This window comes from Ischnura elegans, chromosome 9 (assembly GCF_921293095.1).
Source record: "Ischnura elegans chromosome 9, ioIscEleg1.1, whole genome shotgun sequence".
NCBI classification, from domain to species: domain Eukaryota; kingdom Metazoa; phylum Arthropoda; class Insecta; order Odonata; family Coenagrionidae; genus Ischnura; species Ischnura elegans.
Window position 1 is genome coordinate 70437525 of NC_060254.1, and position 20817 is coordinate 70458341.

The 20817-nt window shown below is 37.3% G+C and overlaps 1 protein-coding gene across 2 annotated transcripts in view; it reads left to right on the forward strand.

Annotated features, from left to right (window-relative positions):
- Window positions 1-20817, forward strand: part of LOC124166122 (b(0,+)-type amino acid transporter 1-like) — a 131320-nt gene that overhangs the window by 105015 nt on the left and 5488 nt on the right. For both annotated transcript variants that reach the window (XM_046543777.1, XM_046543778.1), the window contains exons 2-10: window positions 6585-6839; window positions 9575-9676; window positions 10341-10583; window positions 16988-17113; window positions 17437-17536; window positions 17771-17815; window positions 18660-18783; window positions 20258-20361; window positions 20537-20633. In XM_046543777.1, coding sequence (XP_046399733.1) covers window positions 6585-6839; window positions 9575-9676; window positions 10341-10583; window positions 16988-17113; window positions 17437-17536; window positions 17771-17815; window positions 18660-18783; window positions 20258-20361; window positions 20537-20633 — 1196 coding nt within the window. The remainder of the gene's footprint in view (window positions 1-6584; window positions 6840-9574; window positions 9677-10340; window positions 10584-16987; window positions 17114-17436; window positions 17537-17770; window positions 17816-18659; window positions 18784-20257; window positions 20362-20536; window positions 20634-20817) is intronic.

Here is a 20817-nt window from a genome sequence, read left to right on the forward strand (position 1 = left end):
CACATCCTCACTCACCCATCACTCACACCTCTTGCTATCACACCATTGTACATCATCGATTCGGTCATCCCCTCCGAATACTTACCATCCCTACCATTCCCAAACTTTTAGCCAATCCATATCTCCTGGGTATACTACCGTGACCTTCGACATCCCAAAAGTTTGGGCCTCACCTTTTGTTTCTGACCTTTCTTCTCCATCTGATGGACTCGAAAGTAGGCCACTAAGCCGGGGAAAGATGAAATCACTCTCTGAATTCCAACAAATTTGTGATTTTTTATAGGTAACATCAAATTATCTTGTAGGTTAAACAATTTTATCGTTCTGATCCTTGCGTAATAAGGTAATACACCTAAGTTAATACACAATACAAGGATATTTCACTTTTATCCTTTCGTTTTTTTTTCCATTTTTTTCTTTCACTATCATTTCACTTTTAGTTATATTAAAAGTGAAATATCCAAAACACCTTATAATCGAATACCACACAGTTGAGAATGACTTAGTGAACCTTGCGTAATACTCGGCCTCAACCACTCCCACCCAAGTTTATTATTCCTTACCCTAATGAGTGGCATACAATGTCAAAATTATTGGTGGTAAATTTATAAACTTGTATAAACTCTCGTAGCATCTATTCATTTCTCAGGCGAATGGCAGAAATTCCCTCCAAAACAACACTTATCATGTCACGGCTGTACTGCACCACTGTTCAAATGGAAAAACAGTTAATTTATGAAAGACTCAAGTGGCTGCCGATATAGAATTCGAATCAAGGAGTTAAATTATCTCCAACAACTGTCGAAGAATTAAACTCTATATCTTTATTCTCAAGCGCCCATTTCTATAATACCAAAACTACTAATAAAGGGAGTAAATAAATATCTTGGCGCATTCTTCACTAGAGGTGTGCGTCGTTAGAAAAAATTCAATGGTAGCGAATCTGGGAATATTTTTGGGGCTTGCAGCATCCTCCTAAGGCGGGACTAGGTCACTAACAGTTAAGAATTGGTTTCCAAGAATTTAAAAGATCAAATATTGAGTATGCACCTTACTACTGATCATATTCTGAGAATTTCACGATCAACAGACTGTTTTTATAGACTTATCCCGGACCTAACACAAATACGATGATTGTGACGACACTATCTTTTTTCTAACATAAGTGATAACATGATAACAGAAGATTGTAGTTGCTCAAGTAAAGCATTCTTCGTCATCCATTTTAATGAGGTTCTCAAACAATGAAATTTAGTAATGTTCAACGATAAACAAGCACCTTTTTTGACATTGATCTAGTGAATAGTGTAGTACAATATCAAAATCCTTTGTAAAATCTTCACTCTTCAAATTCTTCATAATAGATGTACTTACCTCCATCTTTCATAAAAGATGTTTTACAAAATATTTTACAATGTAATCCGGGCCTTAGTGGTTGTACCAAACAATGGTGGGATGCGACGACTCCATTTGCTAGTTATGATGAGGCAATCTAGGGGATTCTCGTCAAAACTCGAGACAATATTTGCCAGCCAGAGTTTCCACAGGCTTTGAGAGAGGATGACAGGAGTGGAGGGTGAGAAAGGAGAGCGAGAGCCCTGTAGCGTGCGCCTCGAAAGGCCTTTGGCGTGTCGAAATTGCTCTCCAAGGGTAGCAGCTTCATGAGGTCAAGGTCACAACGAGAAAAATGATAAACAGCATTCTTTACTTTGATAATACTTAAATCACGATTACCACAAAATCCTCAAATCGGCCAAATATTTTACTGCAAAATATTGGAATAAAGTGGATCGCATTGCAATTACCACCGCCAGTGGCGTAGCGAGGGGGGGGCACGGGGTCTGGACTCCCCCGAAATATAAATCACAATTACTTTGCTTCGTCATAAAAGAAAACAAAATATTGAAAAATTATGAATTCATAAATATTTATATGAAAAATGAAGTTTTTCGGTTGTGAAAACTGCTACAATTGGCGTAAAAACCTCTACTTAGTACCACGTTTTACAAAAATTTTCCCCCAGACCCCCCAGTTTTGAACACCTTCCCCCCTCCCCGAACGAAATACCTAGCTTCGCCACTGATCACCGCGCCGCGGACATTTTTGAAAACCGATTAAAATGTGACCTAAGTGGCAACTGCTCTCTATGGATGGAATGGGCCTCTGTTTAGTCCCCTTGACTTAAATATTACGAGGAATCGATTCGATTCACCATCAACAGGCAAAGAGTATGCCTCCAGGGTCAGGATGTTTAATCTTACAGTCCAATCATGATGCAATGCAAACCTATCAATTAAATTGAGATTCAAGTGATTGCGTTCGATTTTCTTTCTCTAAAATATTCCCCGAGAACTTTAATGGTGGTGGAAAAATTCCTGAAGTTCAATCGAGCATTCTGAATTAAAGATCTCAGTATCTTGATGTATGACAAATTGCACCGAGCAAAGTCTCGCAGAGAAAAATAAAACTTTCACTTTACGTGCCTCGGAGTGTTTCGCGTGAATTAAAGATACATAAGAACTACGCACGCATTTTCCACCATTATTTTCCGCCCACTTATAACATGAATCTACAATATGGGACCGTCTTTTTCGATAGGATAGTGATACAAATATTTGATCGAAGAATAATCCATGCTATGTAAAATACTCCTTAAAATCACAACCACACGGCCATGAGCCACTCTTCAGAGGGTCGTCTGAAAATACACCGCATTAGATTAAAAAATTGGGAGAAATTTCCATTCTATCCTCGAATAAGCTATGTCAGGCTTCGATATACATTTAGTGCGACTTCCCATTCTTTCTGGCTGGGTTATTTGGGGAGTGACGCCAGTCTTAGGAAAGGTAAGCACTTATAAGGTCTCAAACATCTATAGCGTGTCCTAAATTATCAATTCTTTATGGGTAGAGGGACGGAAAGAAAAGGCAAGGTAAATGGATAACCTTGATGTGGGGTATAAAACCCAATCATCGATTGCCATTTCTATTTTACCACGCGATCTAGAAAAATGGATCCTATTTCACCCAAACTTTTACCGCATAGGTCACGATTTTACCACAACGCTTTGATTGCCATAAATTATATAGAAAATGATTCTGATGAAATTTGAGGTGACATGCAATTTTCATTACGATGTCCCAATATTTCCTAAGATAATTAATTAAACCAGTTCCTGATAGAGTTAGTGGGTAGGATAGCGGAATAGACAGTTGCGTCAAACCAATATTAGGATTGTTGATTTATGATGGTGATGATAACAATGACTTCACCTCCAATCCTACGAATTTCTCTAGTTTTAAAAATGATACTGAAAGGATTTTTATTACAGCTTTAAACGTTTTCATATACTTTTCCCACAGTTTTTCCACGGGCATAGTTAATTTTGTGAAAATGTTTTCTTACGAATTGTATTACCAACTACGTTTCCTGAATATTCGGAATAACATTATTATCGGTAAATTTGTAAGGTAACCGGGAAAGTAGGTTCCCCTATCTCAGATAAATATGCCATCCGGATGTTCACACGTTGGGCGGGGTCTTCCAGCGCCTAGCAGACAGAACACGAATTCACACGGGCGCGAAAACAAACGTCGACCGAGCCCAATTTTGCCCAAGCGACGATCATGAGCCTTCCACGTTTCAATAACTTCCCTTCTCACTTTTCCTTGTTGTCATTCCGGAAATCCAAGAGCTTAGTCGAACAAAATGCTCTCATAAAACCAGGTCGTTGGTTGCTCTACCGCCCACTCACAAAAATTTAAAGTTATTTGATGAGCACAGAAACAAAAACTCGATTTATCAACCTTTTACGCTCTAATTTTCACTCAAGCTGCACCGTTAGAACTGAGTCTTTCCAAATTAATGACTGAGAGTTTTCATCAATAAGTGATATTAATATTTTGACTATTACTTCATTGCAACTTAATCTTTTCACACTGCTTGAAGCCATAATAGAGGCATGGATACAGAATATTTAACATGAAAAAATAACAATTCTCGGCATAAGCATCGAAATTTCAATTAAAAAATGGCGGAAAAACTTATTACACATTTCCACAAAACTCGAGATGCTATATAAATAAATCTATTTCCATGGAAACGTTGAAAAGCATTTGACCTTCTAATAAAACATTGAAATAAGTTGCAAGGATAACAAATAGTGAGCCGAACACAAAATTCAATTTTAACTCAAGAAAAGCCATCCTTCAAATATTAGAATTTACAATCAATATACGATAAACACATTATAACTATCAACATAAATGTACTTATCGACATGTATGACGGTAATTTTTATGATAGATGTACTTACATACTAAAAATAATTTAGTGTATAGGTAGAATTTTTTACAAGGAATTCTTGACATTTTGACCAATCCCAGTGACTCATGCGCATTCCTTTTGAGATTGGGTCCATCTGCAATGCGGCGTCTGGGGGTACCTAGAGCCAAAAATTCCTTAGCAGGAAAATTATCACCTAAAATGTATATCAAGTGACTATAAAACATAAATATACTAAATGACCCCTGTCTCCGGAAAAATATGAATAAAATCAATACTCTCGGGAGTGATACATAGTCTGCATCGATGTCAACATTGTCGTCTGTACTGTTAATTTTCCTATTTTTAGTTAGAACACTGCTGTTAGGATTTCGAAGAGAGTGATCGTGAATGACTTATCTGGAGTTACATACGTAATACCAATCATAATAATATAAATAATTCGTGAATCTTTAAGTTTATATACATTTTTCCATTCTGATACACAGAATTAGGGACGTAGATATTTATTATTTCGGTAAACCGTTATATTTTAGGAAAAAAATAATATATTTTAATGGATTTCATAGATTTTGACCTTCATTAGTTTTAGAAATGGTTTTAACTTCATTTACCAATATCAGGTAAACTATAATAATTGCACTTAAATTATATATTTCTGCTATGCTTTATTTTTCATCAACGGTTTTTGCTAATCAATATTTTAATTAATCGATCGTTAATCGACGAGTTAACTCCGTGAAAATTCATGGTAACAAGATAGAACTGCCGTAGTAATTTTACACACTTTTTTTATTTATCTCAACCGGTTTCACCGTTTATGCAGATGTCATTTTCAAGAGTTGTCTCATGAAAGAGAGACAGCTCATGAAAATGATGTTTCTATAAACGTTGATAACGGTTGAGATTAATAACTAAGCGTGAAAATTACTACGGCTGTTTCTACCTTGTAATTCTTTTTTAAACACCCTTAACGTTAAACCCTATATTGCACTGAATACAGCGACCTTTATGATGAGGATTAACTAATATGACATTAGCATTTTGCACAGAATTTATATTTACGATCATGAGGAGGGTAAAAAGTAAGCGATAACATGGCGGTGTCTACGAGGTAAAGCTTTCGCCTGCAATACTGAAACTCGGGAGTTTGACGCCCGCCTGTGTAGGATAAACACAATCAGCCAATCAGCGTGTGGCTACTTGTCATAGTCCATTGTTGCATGTCATAATCCTGTACATTTAGGGCCGGTAGAGGCTGTTTTCGGGTGCAAAATATTAAGGGCCGGTTTTACAATGCGTTAGCGATAAACCTAAGATGACGCAGCCTTCAACTTTACCCGGCGGTGGGTGAAAGTTCTTGTTAGCTTGAAGGCTGATCTAAAATAGGAGCTAACCAGAAGTTTCAGCCACCACCATGTGAAGCTGAAGGCTGTATCATCTACGGCCGCATAGGTGGATTTAGGGAGGGATGGGGGCACGTGTACCCCCAGACGCTAAAAAAATAGACAAGTTTTTAAATACGGTTATCATTAAGTTCGTTTTATTTTGTCTATAACGGAGCCTCGATCATTTAGTTTAATATTAATAACTCTCATATAGAAATGAAGAGAATATTGTCCACAGTAATTGTTGTATTTTGTTTTTAATCTCTCTAGCATGAGAAGACCTATCAGACCCTTCCCCCCAGAAAAAAATCCTGGTTCCGCCCCTGTTTGGCCGGCCACGGTGGCGGTGGGGTATAGTCCTCGCATACCAAACATGAGGTTGCGGGTTCGAGTCCCGCCTGGATAGGTTACCCCTACATTGGGAATGGTTGGACATTTAATCGTTAACTTTGTTGGAAACCCCGACGTAAAAGGCCAATATCTTTGCTTTCGGTGGTTTGGAAATAATTTTTTTTATAATAAAAATAAAATATTATGCTTATCACCAACCAGAACGGGCTCTAATCCCAATATCTCCCATATCGTATGATATCACTAAAAAATTAACAGATTTCAGGCGAAAGCTTGCATATCAATTAATTTAAAGCGAAAATTTTTCAAATCTCATGTGGATGTATAGAGAAGCATACCTAATAGATACAGCATGGAGGTTAGATATACATATATACAGACAGATAATTACGAAATCTGTTCATATTTAAGTGATATGACATGATTTCACCGGGAGGTAATGGGTTAATTTCTCCGTATTTAGAAGCCAAACACTTTTTTGCTCGCTCCATCTATGAGAGCGACTTTTATGTATGGTGTGACGTGACCACCCTGACGTGTCCTTTCTTTCTTCCGCTGCAGGGAATGAAGCTTTCAAGGGCGGCGCTGGTTGGGGAAATGGCGGTTTGGACGCAGAGACCGGCGGCGGCGGGGGGTTCGTGCTGGGGGCGGAGAGGCAAGGGCTGGCGCCGGGTGGGAGGCAGGAGATTGTGGGTGTGGGGCTCGGGGGCGGAGACGAGCTGGAGGGGCCGGGCGCAGCTAAGGACGACGCTCCTCACCTCGAGAGACGGGTGGGACTCATCAGTGGGGTGGCTCTAATCGTCGGGACGATGATCGGTGAGTATACTTAATAAAACCGGAGGCGTGCCTCAATGATGAGCAAAATTATGATGCCCGGAGTTTCGCAGACACTTACCCTGACCGCTGCATTGTTAAAATTAGGTATTAATGACACAAACTAAAAATATTTGTTAATTTAAAAAAAAGTTTTTACCGCGAACTAAAAAGAACACTTGTATACTTTTCTGCAATAAATTTTCGATAAAATTAAGTAAACAAATTTGTTTATGTAGTAACATTTTCCGCTCAACTTTTCAACAGAATGAGACACGGACACTTACTTTGACCTATGCATTATTACAATAAGGTGATAATAATTACACAGACTAAAAATATTTTTTAACTGAAAAAAGTTTTTATCGCGAACTAAAAAGAATACCAGTTCTTTACTTTTGTTCAATCAATTTTTCGATAAACGTTGATTTAAACAAATTTTTTAATGTTGTAAGTTCCTTTCGGGAAATGCTACGTGCTGTACTATATATGTATATCCTGTACTATATGTATATAATATGTATAATGCTGTAGGAGTGAAACGTTGAGCGAAAAATGTTTTCAACGCAGAATTTCCCGAAAGGAACTTACAACATAGCTAAAGATGCTGGGAAATGAATTTGATACAACAAAAACAAATTTGCTGTTATTACTCTGTCATTCTCGTTCGTTTAAAGGATCGCAGCACCGCCATCGGATTTTGGGTGCCATTTTTTCGTCTTTCATTAGTGCAATTGCTTTAATGCTTATGGTAATTTGTAGCATAAGGCCCCCACTAACTGAAAGCAAAAGCACTCACTATAACTAGGATATATTCCCTAAGAGGAAACATTACGAGAGCACTCATCGGCGCCTTCTCATGGGACCAAGGTTGAAAGGTCAAAATACGAAATCAGGAGATGGATCTGTTTGGCTGACTACGACTGTAGCGTTTGTTTTCATGTTTATCATTTCGATTGGAAATTTTATTTCCATTTCGATCACGTCATTTAAAGGCGTTAGGTTTGCGACTGCGAGATCCGAAACATATATTTTCTGCGTATGTCAATGAAAAGAGTTTTTCCATCATGGACGACAATAACGACTCAGAGTATGGATATTTAAATTCTTATAATTTGAGAATAGTGCTTTTCCCAGCTGTGTGAGTCGACCATAGCGTCATTTACATGTAAATTACATGATTTAAATGGAAATAAAAGTCTCAATCAAAATCGAAATTACGCTTTTTGATGAGAAACCCTTGGAAAAAGCTGAACCAGCACTCAAAATTTTACCCATAAGCCATTCTTAACGCCTATTTTAGAATATGGAGGTTCTGTTTTGGATCCTTACGTGGGGCAGGATATAAAACTACTATCAAATGCTCAACATTTAGCAGCCAGAATTTCAGAAGGAAGACCAGTGTAACTGATATAATGAACATACTGCGATGGGAATCTCTTGAATTAAGGAGGAAAAAAGCGCAATAGTGGGACATTTTCAAATCCTATGGTGGTGATCCGGCGTGGATAGACATCGCAAATAGATATAGAGAGCCGAACTATCTGTCAAGATAATATCACAAGAATAAATTAGACCCTCCGAAACAGCTTTCAAATTTTAATAAATATTCTATCCAGCATCTAGGGATTGGAACGGTCCAACAAAGGTAGTTTTTGATCCTTTCCCGCGTAACCTAAAGACCTTCATGAGAAGGTTAAATAATATTGAATTATAAGGGTCTTTCTCATTTATGTAAGTAAACAATGACTAGGGTAAAGTTTATATTGTATCATTGTTGATGTGTTTCTCCATGTATATACAGGAGGTATGTATTTTTTCGTTGCAACGCCATTAACCTCAACTATTTTACCACCCGATCGAATGGTCGACTTGTAACTTTATTTTTTATAATAAAATAATAATACTAACTGAGGCTAAAAAATCAAAATAAAAGGTCATAGAATGTGGATATGTCAATCCTAATATCTATAATACATTAATATAATTTTTTCGGCGATTTGAGCCGACCGTTGCCACATTTTCAAGTAACTAACGTGATTTGACTTCAAATATATCATTCGTTTGGTAATACCACATAAATTAGCATATTGGCGTATCTATATTTAATATTATAGTAATTATAAGGGCCTGACCAAAATTTTAGCTATTTCTCTTTAAAAATATATATTTATTCTATCTGTAATCAATATTGTTTTCTTGGCTTTGAAAATTAACAACAAATGAGGCTGTATAAAAATTCAGATTTTCAAATGAAATTTCCAGAAACCAGGGTACGGATAGTCTATTTAGTTGTGACCGTTTATCAAAGTAGTTCAGCTATATGTTTTTTTTTAAACTTTTAATGAAAATTATAGATAGATATTTCGTTTTTTGTACCAACCTTCAATAACATACGTGAAAATTATGTTTTTACCGCGCAATTGCTGTCCTTGACTTACCAATTAGCGATTCGATCAAAAGTTAAAAATGTAATGATATAGAAAAATATCTTACTGCCCATCAATTTTATTTTAACAGCTCACAACACGTGTTTCAATTGCTGTACAATTATAATCGATTGTATAGAAATAACACGTGTTGTGAGATGTTACAATAAAATTAGTCGGCAGTACGATACCTTTATCGTTCGATATGTTGTTCCATGATATCTCTCCGCAGAAATTTGACTTATTATAAATTCACCCCTCCCAGACCTTACTTATTGCTTAACTTGACTTCGTGTTTTTTCTTCACAGGTTCCGGGATTTTCGTGTCGCCTGCTGGCCTACTGGTGCGAACAGGGTCTGTGGGTTTGAGCCTCATCGTATGGATTGCTTGTGGAGTATTATCCCTATTAGGTAATCTTGGGAGATTTGCCGCCTCTGAAAGAACCAATTGATCGCAATCCTATCATCTGTTGTGAGTCCTGTACCATTGTAATGTATCGACCGAACTAAGAGTTGATTTATTCCTAGCCTTTTTGAAGCGATAAATGAATGTTTTCAAACAGTTTCAGCTCATCCACACCAGCGGCGTTCCATCAGGGGTTCGGTAAGAGCACCTTACGAAGTATAAGTTAGTACGGTTTTTTGGCAACTAAAATCCACTCAAAGTATCACTCAAATCAAAGCCATCATTTCTTTCAACCAGGTTTCTCACTTGTCACAACGGCGCCAGAATCGCTGTCATACCATACGCATATCATCCACTAATAAACGAGTCAATTTTATAGCTAAATTCAAAATATCTTAGGTAAATATATACTGAAGAAATATCAAGCATACTTTTAGCTTCTCCCCAAAATTCAGGCAGTTGGAAAACTTGGTTTTTAAGGGTCCTAAATTCTTCACATGAACAGAAACGATCGTCCACATACATTCACGATTCTGCATCAAACCTAGTTCACTTTATCTCTCAAAATTTTTTTGCCATACTCATTTAGTTCTAATTAAACTGTAAATGAGATATACTTATTTAAAATTTTGCAATCGCGTCATAAGTTTCCCTTGCTTCCTTATTTAGGCGCTTTAGCTTACGCAGAGCTGGGCACAATGAACACATCATCCGGAGCGGAGTATGCATACCTGATGGATGCCTTTGGTCCTGCCACAGCATACCTCTTCTCCTGGACATCCACGCTCGTTCTTAAGCCGTCACAAATGGCTATCATCGTACTCAGCTTCGCCCAGTATGCAGTACAGGCATTTTCGGGAACGTGTGATCCTCCACCTCACCTTGTCAAGCTGGTAGCCATCTTTGCCACGGGTAAGACTAAACTATGTTGGGCTGAGTGAGATGTCGACTCACAAGAATTACTGCTTTCAGGCTAAATGCAAAGAGTTTGCTAATTGTAGACAGTTTTCATTGCTTATTGAAGATTCAGATAACTTAAAAGAGCCCTGATTTTAACTTTTTTTATAAATATTTGGTCAATAACAATATTATACAGGGTGGAGATAAAATTTTGTCACGAAATTTTAACACCGGATAGTTGATGCCAGTAGAAATAAAAATTACTTTTGATGTTCAGGTCGAAAATGCATCCTTTTTAAACTGCAGAAACTTTTAGCTAAGCGCTCAGATTGGTCGCAAGTTTGCTCTGTTGCCAGATGCATTCAACACATCACGATCTGCGACAGGCAAATCATTCGAAGTTATGAGTTATCCAGAGCGATATTGGTTTGTCATGGCATCAGCTATCCTGGGTTAAAATTTTATGACACCATTTTTCTCCACCCTGTATATTTAATTCCAGTGTATGGTAATCCACAGAAATAGTTTATTTATAAAAACTTTGGCGAGGTATTGAGTATATTTTATCATTGATCAACTCTTAAGAACGATTAAAACAAACACACAATAATTAGTGGACAAGTGATCGAATAATTACCTATTTTAATGATGAAAAAACGGATTAACCAAATATACTCCTATAGAAAGGAAAAGAGTACCATACGAATATTTTTATATTCATCGCAGTATGATTTTGAAGCACAAAAATGCCAAAATAGATGTTAATACGTATCTAATGACCGAATCGAATCTAATAAACGATGATACAATAGTATTTTTTGCTTTCCTTGTCAAATCAAGTTAATTTTTGCTAGACTACTAAATTAAAATCTCGTTCAGCAGGTATTAGTCTAATACAACTGTACTTGAGCGTTTTTTTACAGTCATCATCCTACATTATTTAAATCATAAAAGTTGAAAATTTATCTCCAGGCTTTCCATTTTATTCGGTGAAGTTCTTAGTACCCCAACTTATTTTGCCAAAATCAACGACCAAATGCTCCTTAGTTTGACATGTCTTGGTTTTATGGTACATTATAAACATGACCTTCGAGATTTATCACTGAGTTAAATATTAATCGCCCACATCTTTCAATGTAATCGCATTAAATTAAAATTTGAAAATAAAAAGAATTGCGCGTTAAAAAAGAGAAATAGCAGAGAAAGGATCGCCACGCCTCCCCATACTATTTTCGATTACAAATATTAATTTTCTACTTTCTGTCAGATTTGCTTATTGATAGCAATAATCACTCACAATCAGATACATACACATGCATACCACTAAAGGAGCGGAGTTCGATGGAAGCAACGGAAATCTTCGGCTGCCTACAATTTTTTATCGATAGCCAGCCCCCAAAGCACTGTGATAATATTTTCATAGAAGCGCTTCCTTTTTCTCTAACATAAATTAAACTATAGCAATACAATATGTAAGTTTTATAAATTAAATACTTAAAGAATGTACATCCTTAAACCCCGCAAACTGCCAAACTCTCACGTACTGCAGGTTAGTCGAGATTCCTGGAGAGTTTGCATATCGTTTTGCTATGGAGACCACGCCATAAGTCGTTCACCATGTTTCTTTCACGCATAAATTAAAATGAAACGCCTATTTTCAGTTTGAAGTTATTGCATGAAAATAAAAATTATAATAATGCTATAATTCTAGGTACAATTCTAGACGAACGCATACAACACTGAGGTAAATTTTAACTACACCTCTTACACAGCATAATGGATTCTAATAAAAAAAGAAACACGCTCAATCCTTATGTGATGAAACTTCACTCATCATCGCCATCACTTATTGAGATAACTCATGGTGAGAAAAGAATTTTTTACCTTTACACGTTAATTTGTATAAGGAATAAGCTACGCGCTGTTAATATTTGTAACTAAGTCACGAATATTATAATTAAATATTTTTCCAGTCGGCCACTAGATGTGTTATTCACCAGAGCGCATTTAATGGGTTGACAAAATTCTCCACTCGCATCGTTGACTGCATAGCGATCCGAATTCCACAGGGAAATGAGCTATAATTAGGGCTGTTTGCCAAAATTCATTCTCGTGATAATACAATGTATTAAATTTCTAATTTTTAATCACTATTCCTTGCTATTAGTTAAATAGGACATGGCAATATTTTCATTTAATTTATTTTCGCACGTGAAAATGTTCAAGGGAACGCTTCTAACGAAAATAAATTTAGTGTAAATATTGCGATTTATTATTTAAATAATATTAATAACTGTTACTACATCGTGTCGCATATTACACAATACCATTCCTATTCTAATTTTAACTTTTGAAACTGTATGCATATGTATTTGTTTAATGGTTACCAAAATATTAAACAATTAGCTTTTGAATTGAGAAAATTGTTATTGTGATATTTAATTATTCATTGTGTTAGTTCCAAACTGATAATATTTTATTTATGTTAATATTCCATTTATGTCGCTCAAAAATTTATTTTTTTTTTGTTTTTGAGGGATAAAACCCCAGGAAAGTTCATAAATTTCATTCGTTTAATTTGAATCATTCCTTGCGATTTCAAATACTCAATTGCAAAAATTGAGAATAACTGTATCGCGTTGCACTCACCGCCGTGCTTCAGAGTTTTGATAACCGGTAAAAATGCGTCCTGAATGGAAATATAAATCAACCCTCCACGGGATGAACTGGGGCCTAATTCTGTACACGGATACCGACGATCGTCGGTGTCGGTAGCTACCGACGATCGTCAGTTGCACCGACAGAAACGCGATTCACAAAACGCCTCTACCGACAATCGTCGGTACGGTGTACAGAATTCCGCCCCTGGTGTTTCCTCAGTGGTGACAGAGGGGACCCAATTCCATCCCATAAGAGGATGATTTCCGTTGCCTCTTCGGTCGCATTTTAATCAGTTTTCAAAAATATCCGCGGCGCGGTGATAAGTGTAATGCGATCCACTTTTTTTGCAATATTTTGCATTGTAGAGTTTGTAATTGCGAGGAATAGCATTAAAAAGTTACGAAATTGATATATCACATCATCATGTATATAAATTTCGGTTGGCACCCCCATAATTATACATTATTTTTCCGTGAAACTCGGATCACTTTGTCCGACAGCGACGCGAGTGGCGACTTTTGTAAACCCATTTAAATGCGCGGTAGGTGACAGCACATTTAGAGGCCGACTTGGGGTCCCCTTGATTCAGGGAGCCTCATACGCCCATGCTGAACGGGACATCGTGGTGGAGCAGAAAAAAAACGGGAGTCAAAAACCTTGGCCAATGTTGCTTCGACGAGTCTACAAAATTGCGGTGGCTGGAGTGGGGGAGGTGGACAGGGGTTTGGAAAAGGGTCCAGAGTGAAGGGGAGGAGGATGGGTAGAGTGCAAAGGCCGGAACGAGACGGAGAACGGGGAGTGGGTGGGTTGGACGGGAGGGAAAGTTAGATCGATTCCGAAGGCCGGGTGAGAAAAGCGACCTGTGCCAACGTTCGCTGCCGAAGAGCAAGGGAGATTGTCTGCCCGCACTTTCTCACTCTCGTATCTAGACGCGCGGCTGGGGGAAAAAAACTGAATCCCTGGACTCCTCTTGAGGTTTCCACGGTAGGGTGGTTGAATTTCTGAATAAAAATTATCATATTCGGAAAGTTTTTGGATCTTCAAATGAATCGTTCAAAGAGTCACTCACTCCTTGGGGCTACAACGTTGGCTCGATGGAAGAAAACGTTTCCTGAGAAGGAACTGAGCCTATTAATGAACGTTTTACACGTCGTACGCAATAGCGCAGGTCAGAACTGCATTATTTTCTTATGATGGTGCGCAATTGCGCAAATGTACGAACGAAATTAGAACATGGGCTATTTTACCATCTCATTTCCACGCAATTTCGATGCGTTCTAGCAATTAACCGCTTTACACATAGATCTTTTACAAAAGATCTAAGGCTTTACACGACGCCTGACTGCGCCTTTGTACTCACGTCAGATTGTGCAATCACGTGCCCCGTGTAAAACAGCCTTAAGTGAGCCTTCACTCGCGCGCCGCGACGTCGGCGGTTACTTATTGAACTTCCAAACAGTGTACGCGATTAGCTAAATCTGCGGCTTCAACCGAATTTGAGCTTAAATTCGGAATTACAGAATCAGCTAAAGTCCAGGTTGCTTTTCGTTTTTTGGGTGATTCTTTGGGTCCAGCGGGGACAAATGGTTGGAAGTTGGATCAAACTGTAAGTAGATACCTACATTTGCGTAGGAACGCTAAAGTTTCAAGTAATTCAACACATAATTTAATACGTGCATCATCATAAGTCAATAATCCTAAGATTGGTTTGACGCAGTTCTCCATTCCGCTCTTTAATTCGCCAGCCTAACCATAGTGACCTTTTTCTTCTCTTTTACATCCTTTATAATCAGTCCCATGTAACTCATTCGGGGCCGTCCCTTATCCTGCTTCCCTTCCACCTGTCCTTCTACGATTACTCCTATCAGGCCATCATGCCTCATAATGTGGCCAACTAAGTTATTCTGTATTCTCCTTTAAGTTTTCAGTAGAGCAAGCTACTCCAATCAGCGTCTCGGCCACTCCAATTTTTAAATATCAGACATGACGGTAAAACATTCCTGAGGTAAACTAATCCTTCTTTCAGATATCCGGGTGGGGACTATCCGAAAGGGTACATCGGCCAACTGTGATAAAGTGATGAAGATAGGTACTTGGAACGTGAGATCGCTCAGTGCGCACATGCCCATACATTGAAAATTCGATGACGGCGGCGTCTGGGCGTACTTAATGCGGCGTGCGCCTCGTCAATGTCCACGCCGATGACTTCTACAGCGCGAATCATCCACCAACGATTAAACGTCTGCGTCTAGTTCCAAGAATGAAGAGATTCCAAACTATGATTATGACTCGAGAATGCATCATAGTAAAAACTATTTTTTGGGAGTTTCACGATCACTTGGCCGCGGCGTAGCCGTTCTTTTCTTCTCGGACAAGGGAATCCTCTATTCCCTTCGCACAAAAGCGGAGCATTCCTGGGTAGAGAGACGAGGGTCTAACAATACGGCGAATACAAAAAGAGCGCCAAATATTCGTAAGGACGTGACCAAAAATTTTACGATGGAATTTTCTCTGCCCGCACGTCAGGAATGCGGTTCCGCGAGGCATGATAGAAATTCGCTACTGGCTACAAGAGAAAAAGAAAAAAATATATAAAAGAACGAATGTGATTTTTTTTTTTGGAATTGAAATTTTTTCTGAAATTTGAGAATTCCTATTTTGATGTCCAGTAAATATAACAAAAGTAAAAAAATAGGAATTCCAAAAAAGCTACCTGTCAGAGTGAAAAAATGCTAGACAGAAATATAAAAATACATATAACTAAAAATAAATACCAAGACCAGTGAAATGCACTATCACGCATGCATTGTAACACGGCAGGCGATGCAATAGCGAAAAAAGAAAAGAATACTTCAAAACGGTAAAATATTTCCTTACATCAAAATGCTAAAATGTACAAGAGCCATTCTGTTTGTCAACATCGACAATGCAGTACATCACATGAATTATTTTACAATAATTTGCTTTACAAAATCAACCCTAGACTTGATAGTGGAAGAACCTAGGTCTCAGAAATAGGAAACTGAAAATTTTAGCCAATTATCAACTGATGCAGAGGAAAAATATAATATTATAGGTTTTCATATCACTACATGAAGAACAAAATTATGCTTACTAGGTCCGCGGAATCTTTTGAAAAAGTTATACCATAGAAAACATTAATAGTGGGAGCCATTTACATGAGGTGACTGATAATTGCACAGCAAGAGGCATGGGATTCCATAGACCAAAAATAATTCTTTAGGCATGAGTTCCTCCTTTCCACTAAAAAATGGAATGCTTGAGTTTTTAAAAATATTTTTCGAATAAAGTTTTTTTCCCAGATGAATCACAAAATGAAATACATGTGCTCATGCTCTCAAAACTTCTAAAAACATTAGGAAAATCTGAGGAGAAAACAAAATGTATAACATAGTTAGCTTTTTAATATGGAACCGGACTGCCATGAGCAGTCAGGAAGAGTTTTAAAGTGGCTTTAACACTCCTACCCCAACTATTTGCATTGATACTATCACACTTTATCATTAACATAATTCAATAGATAACTAAATTCAATAGCTCTTACATAGCAATATGTACACCAATGTTGAGACAGGCTCCCCGCAATTCTTTCAACTTAATATGTACTAAAAATATATACATATTCAGCCTTACACAAGGTACATTCTTATTAAATAAACACAGAAATATTACATAAGTTATTGTAAATACATAAATTACTTAAGTATTCCAATTATGTTTTTTTTCATTTACAGCTATTATCCTGTTCATCAACTGCTACAGTGTAAAATTGGCAACAGGTGTACAAAATGCATTCACGGCAGCGAAGCTTGCTGCGATTCTCATTATAATTGTTGGAGGTGCCTACAAATTTGCAGAGGGTAAGTCAAATCAACCATATATTTTTTTCAAACAATACATGAAGCTATAAGTCTACTTCACAATACTATTCCACATGTTTTACCAAGAATTGATGATTATTTTTTTCCAAAAAATAAGCATTATTATTATTGAAGTATGATCATGCTTTCGTCCAGAAAATACATCAATGATGGTTTCATTATTCACTTAATGCCTTATAACTTGAGTGATTACTTGTAAACATTCAGTATATACTAAGTTGAAAGGTAAGGCAGAGTTTAGTTTCAGAATCATCATGTTTATACAAATGATGAAAACGGGAAAATTTTATTTTTTACTACAGGAAATACCAAGCATCTAGCAAATCCATTTGTGGGGACAACAAACTCCTTAGGAAGCATTGCAACTGCTTTCTATACTGGTTTATGGGCATATGATGGATGGTAAGTCTTTCATACCCCATGATTTATGATTTGGCTTATTTGAGCTATAAAAGTTCATTCAAAGCTATGATTTTAAATTTGATTACATCAAATGATTACAGTAAAGAGTGTCAATTATTTGCAACAATTTAAGTAAAGCAATATCATTGAGATTTTATTCTAGATATATATTAAAAATATGTATACACCTCTAGATTGACTTAAGAATCTCATCATAATCGTTTGTATTTTCAGGAACAACCTCAACTACGTCACAGAGGAAATTGTAAATCCGTCGGTGTGAGTAGCCATACTTATCTTTATTCTTTATTATTTCATGACAACTTTAGGTCCTGAAACTAGAAACATAATCGAATCTCCCAAATCTGATTAGACTCGTGGATGATTATTGAAAACAAAGGGTGCACTGCTAATAAATATAAATTGATTGTTAGATTATTGAGGATTTAATTCAGAACATGTTTTATAAAATGCAGTTCCTTAATGCTGGAAATGCTTCAAAACTAAGACTAAGCTTGGAGGTAGCCTTCACAGCATAGACCATTGTCTTGCTGGAACATTGAGTAAGTTGTCTCACAAATGCTACACAAATTAAGAGGCCAAAAAATACTAAAAATACTACTATGTACTAGAAAAAATTGCTAAATATAATTGTAAATTAATAACATAAGAACGAAAATTTCTCTTTGATGTATATTTTGTTTGGGCAAAATGCAAAAAGTATATCTTTGGTTTTATTCCAAACAATGCCCAAAACTTAAGTTTGGGCATGTGATATCAACTTGCATATGAACTGAATGATATAGACAATATTGTAATGAGAATATGTTCTAGCATTAAATTTACTACAAGTTACTGCACGAAAAAACATTCGGACTCATTTTGCCGGCCTTCATGGCGGCGGGGTAAAGTCCTCGCCTGCCGAACAAAAGGCCGTGGGTTCGAGTCCCGCCTGGGTAACTTACCCCTATCCAGAGCATTGTTGTTATTGTACGTTTAACTGTTAACATGTTAATAACCCCGATGTAAAAGGCCGATAAGAGCTGTTTTCGGTGGCATTGAAAATAAATAAAATGAATACATAATAATAATGATTTACACACAACTTTATTTCTATTTACAGGAACCTACCACGCTCCATCATCATTGGTATTCCATTAGTGACAATGTGTTACTTTTTCATCAATATCTCATACCTGACAGTAATGTCAGCTGCTGAGCTGATTGAATCAGAGGCAGTAGCAGTGGTGAGTTGGAGTCCCATTGCATGCATAACTTCCCACACCCCAATCAATGACCCATCATTTATTTCATTCAGGAGCGCTTATAAAGGTTTCAATTAAAAGAATAAAAGAATTTCTAAGCCTTTTTAAAAGCATGGCTTGAGTACAGTAAACTGCTATTAAAAATTGTCCAAAAGAAAGAGCTGAGAAACAAATATAATTAAAATACATTTAATTTTCATTTAGAAAAGGACAAGCTCACATGTAAAATCTTAGATTTTCAAGTTGTCATCAATAGTAGCACCATGATTATTTTTCCTGGGTGAGGGCACAAAAATGCATTTTTGGATCCCTCCGTAACTTAATTGCAATGATAGCATCTTAGAGTTGCATACATCATTGCGTAATTGGCTAAGTTTAAGTTTTGAAGACCTGGTATTAACAGCCAATAATACTAAAGGCAATTAACCAGAAAAGCATAGGTAAATAAGCCATTATGAGCATTTCTTCTTTTTGAGTATGAGCAAAGAGCAATGAATACAAGAATACTTAATTCAAAAAGTTGGGAAACACATTGTGCTACTATGAAATGACTTTCATAAAAATAAAATAAGGTCATGAATTTGCTTCAACCAAGTGCTCTTGGGAATAATCTAACTTCATATAAACTTCATTTTGACTCCCTCATTCCTACTTACTAATTAACCTTCCACAAGCCTCAGTGGAACATGATACACTTGTGAATGATGGACTGTGATGATCATCAGTCAAAGAACCACATAAGAACAGGCTAATCAAACAATCACCATATATTGAAGTCTAGTGATTACCTAATTACATTCAAAGTACCATAAATTAACAGTTCCTTACTATCGACTCCAACAATGACCTTAAACGTTAAAGTTAACCACACCTGTCCACCAATCCTTGTGGCATTTACACTAATCCTAGTAATCCATAGAGCCATGTAATTGTTCAGCCTATCTTATTCCTTCCTGTAAGTCTTTACTACAACATCCCAAGATATTTCATTACCCTTAAATAAAAGGCTTGATTCTGATTGAATTTTTAAAATCAATTTCTATAAATTTATCAATCCCCATTTGAGACAAATTAAATTTCAAATTGCAAAAAGATTTTTCTGTTCATCTATGCTCAAAATTGAGTAGAGAGAAAAATCACTGAGTGACCGATTAACGGTGCAGCTAGTTTTTAAAAAATTACACCATCTGCACGTGGTTTTCTGTCCACGTGCCATTTTTGTTCAAAAAAATTCAGTCCATCATGATCAAGGAGTGTAACACTAAAAGTGGAGAGGAGTGTGCTTGCTGGGTATGCGTGCTTGTTGAATGTGTGTGGCAAAGGGTGGAGGGGGACCCCCGAGCGGGCCCTCGCCCACCCTGCCTTCCATGACTGGGTCTGCCTCCGGTCTTTTATTCTGCCCCCCCACGACGTGCCACCCCTGGATCCTGAACATGGCCAACCACCCCAAATGAAGACTTTTGGCAACAGAATCCTTGGCGTCATGGCGTGGCTCATGCCACTCTCGGTCACCATGTCAACCTTTGGAGCAGCCAACGGAACCCTATTTGCGGCTGGACGGTGAGTATCACCCTCCGATGGTAAATGACCACTGTCATCAAAAAAAAAAAGCCCCACAAAAAAAATAATGAACGACCCACGGCCTCCCCTCCTGCCCTGGGAGGGAGGGCAGAGGGACGCCAGCCAATCAGCCTTGTACCTCCTATTCCCTTGCCCTTGCCATCATCTTCACCAGCCTCTGCTTTGCGGCCAGCCGAGAGGGACATCTATTGGACATCCTATCTCATGTTCACGTCCGCAGACTGACCCCTGCTCCAGGCCTGATCTTCAATGTGAGTTTTATCCCCCCAACATTTTATATGGTCCCTGTGTCTATACACAATTATTTACACTAAGTATCCGCTATGCTACATTTGCTATTTTTACCTCAGCCTCTTAATTTTCCCCATTTAAACTCAGTATTCACCATTTTCTTTGCACAAAATGAAAAATTTAGTGGCTTAAAATACAAAACAA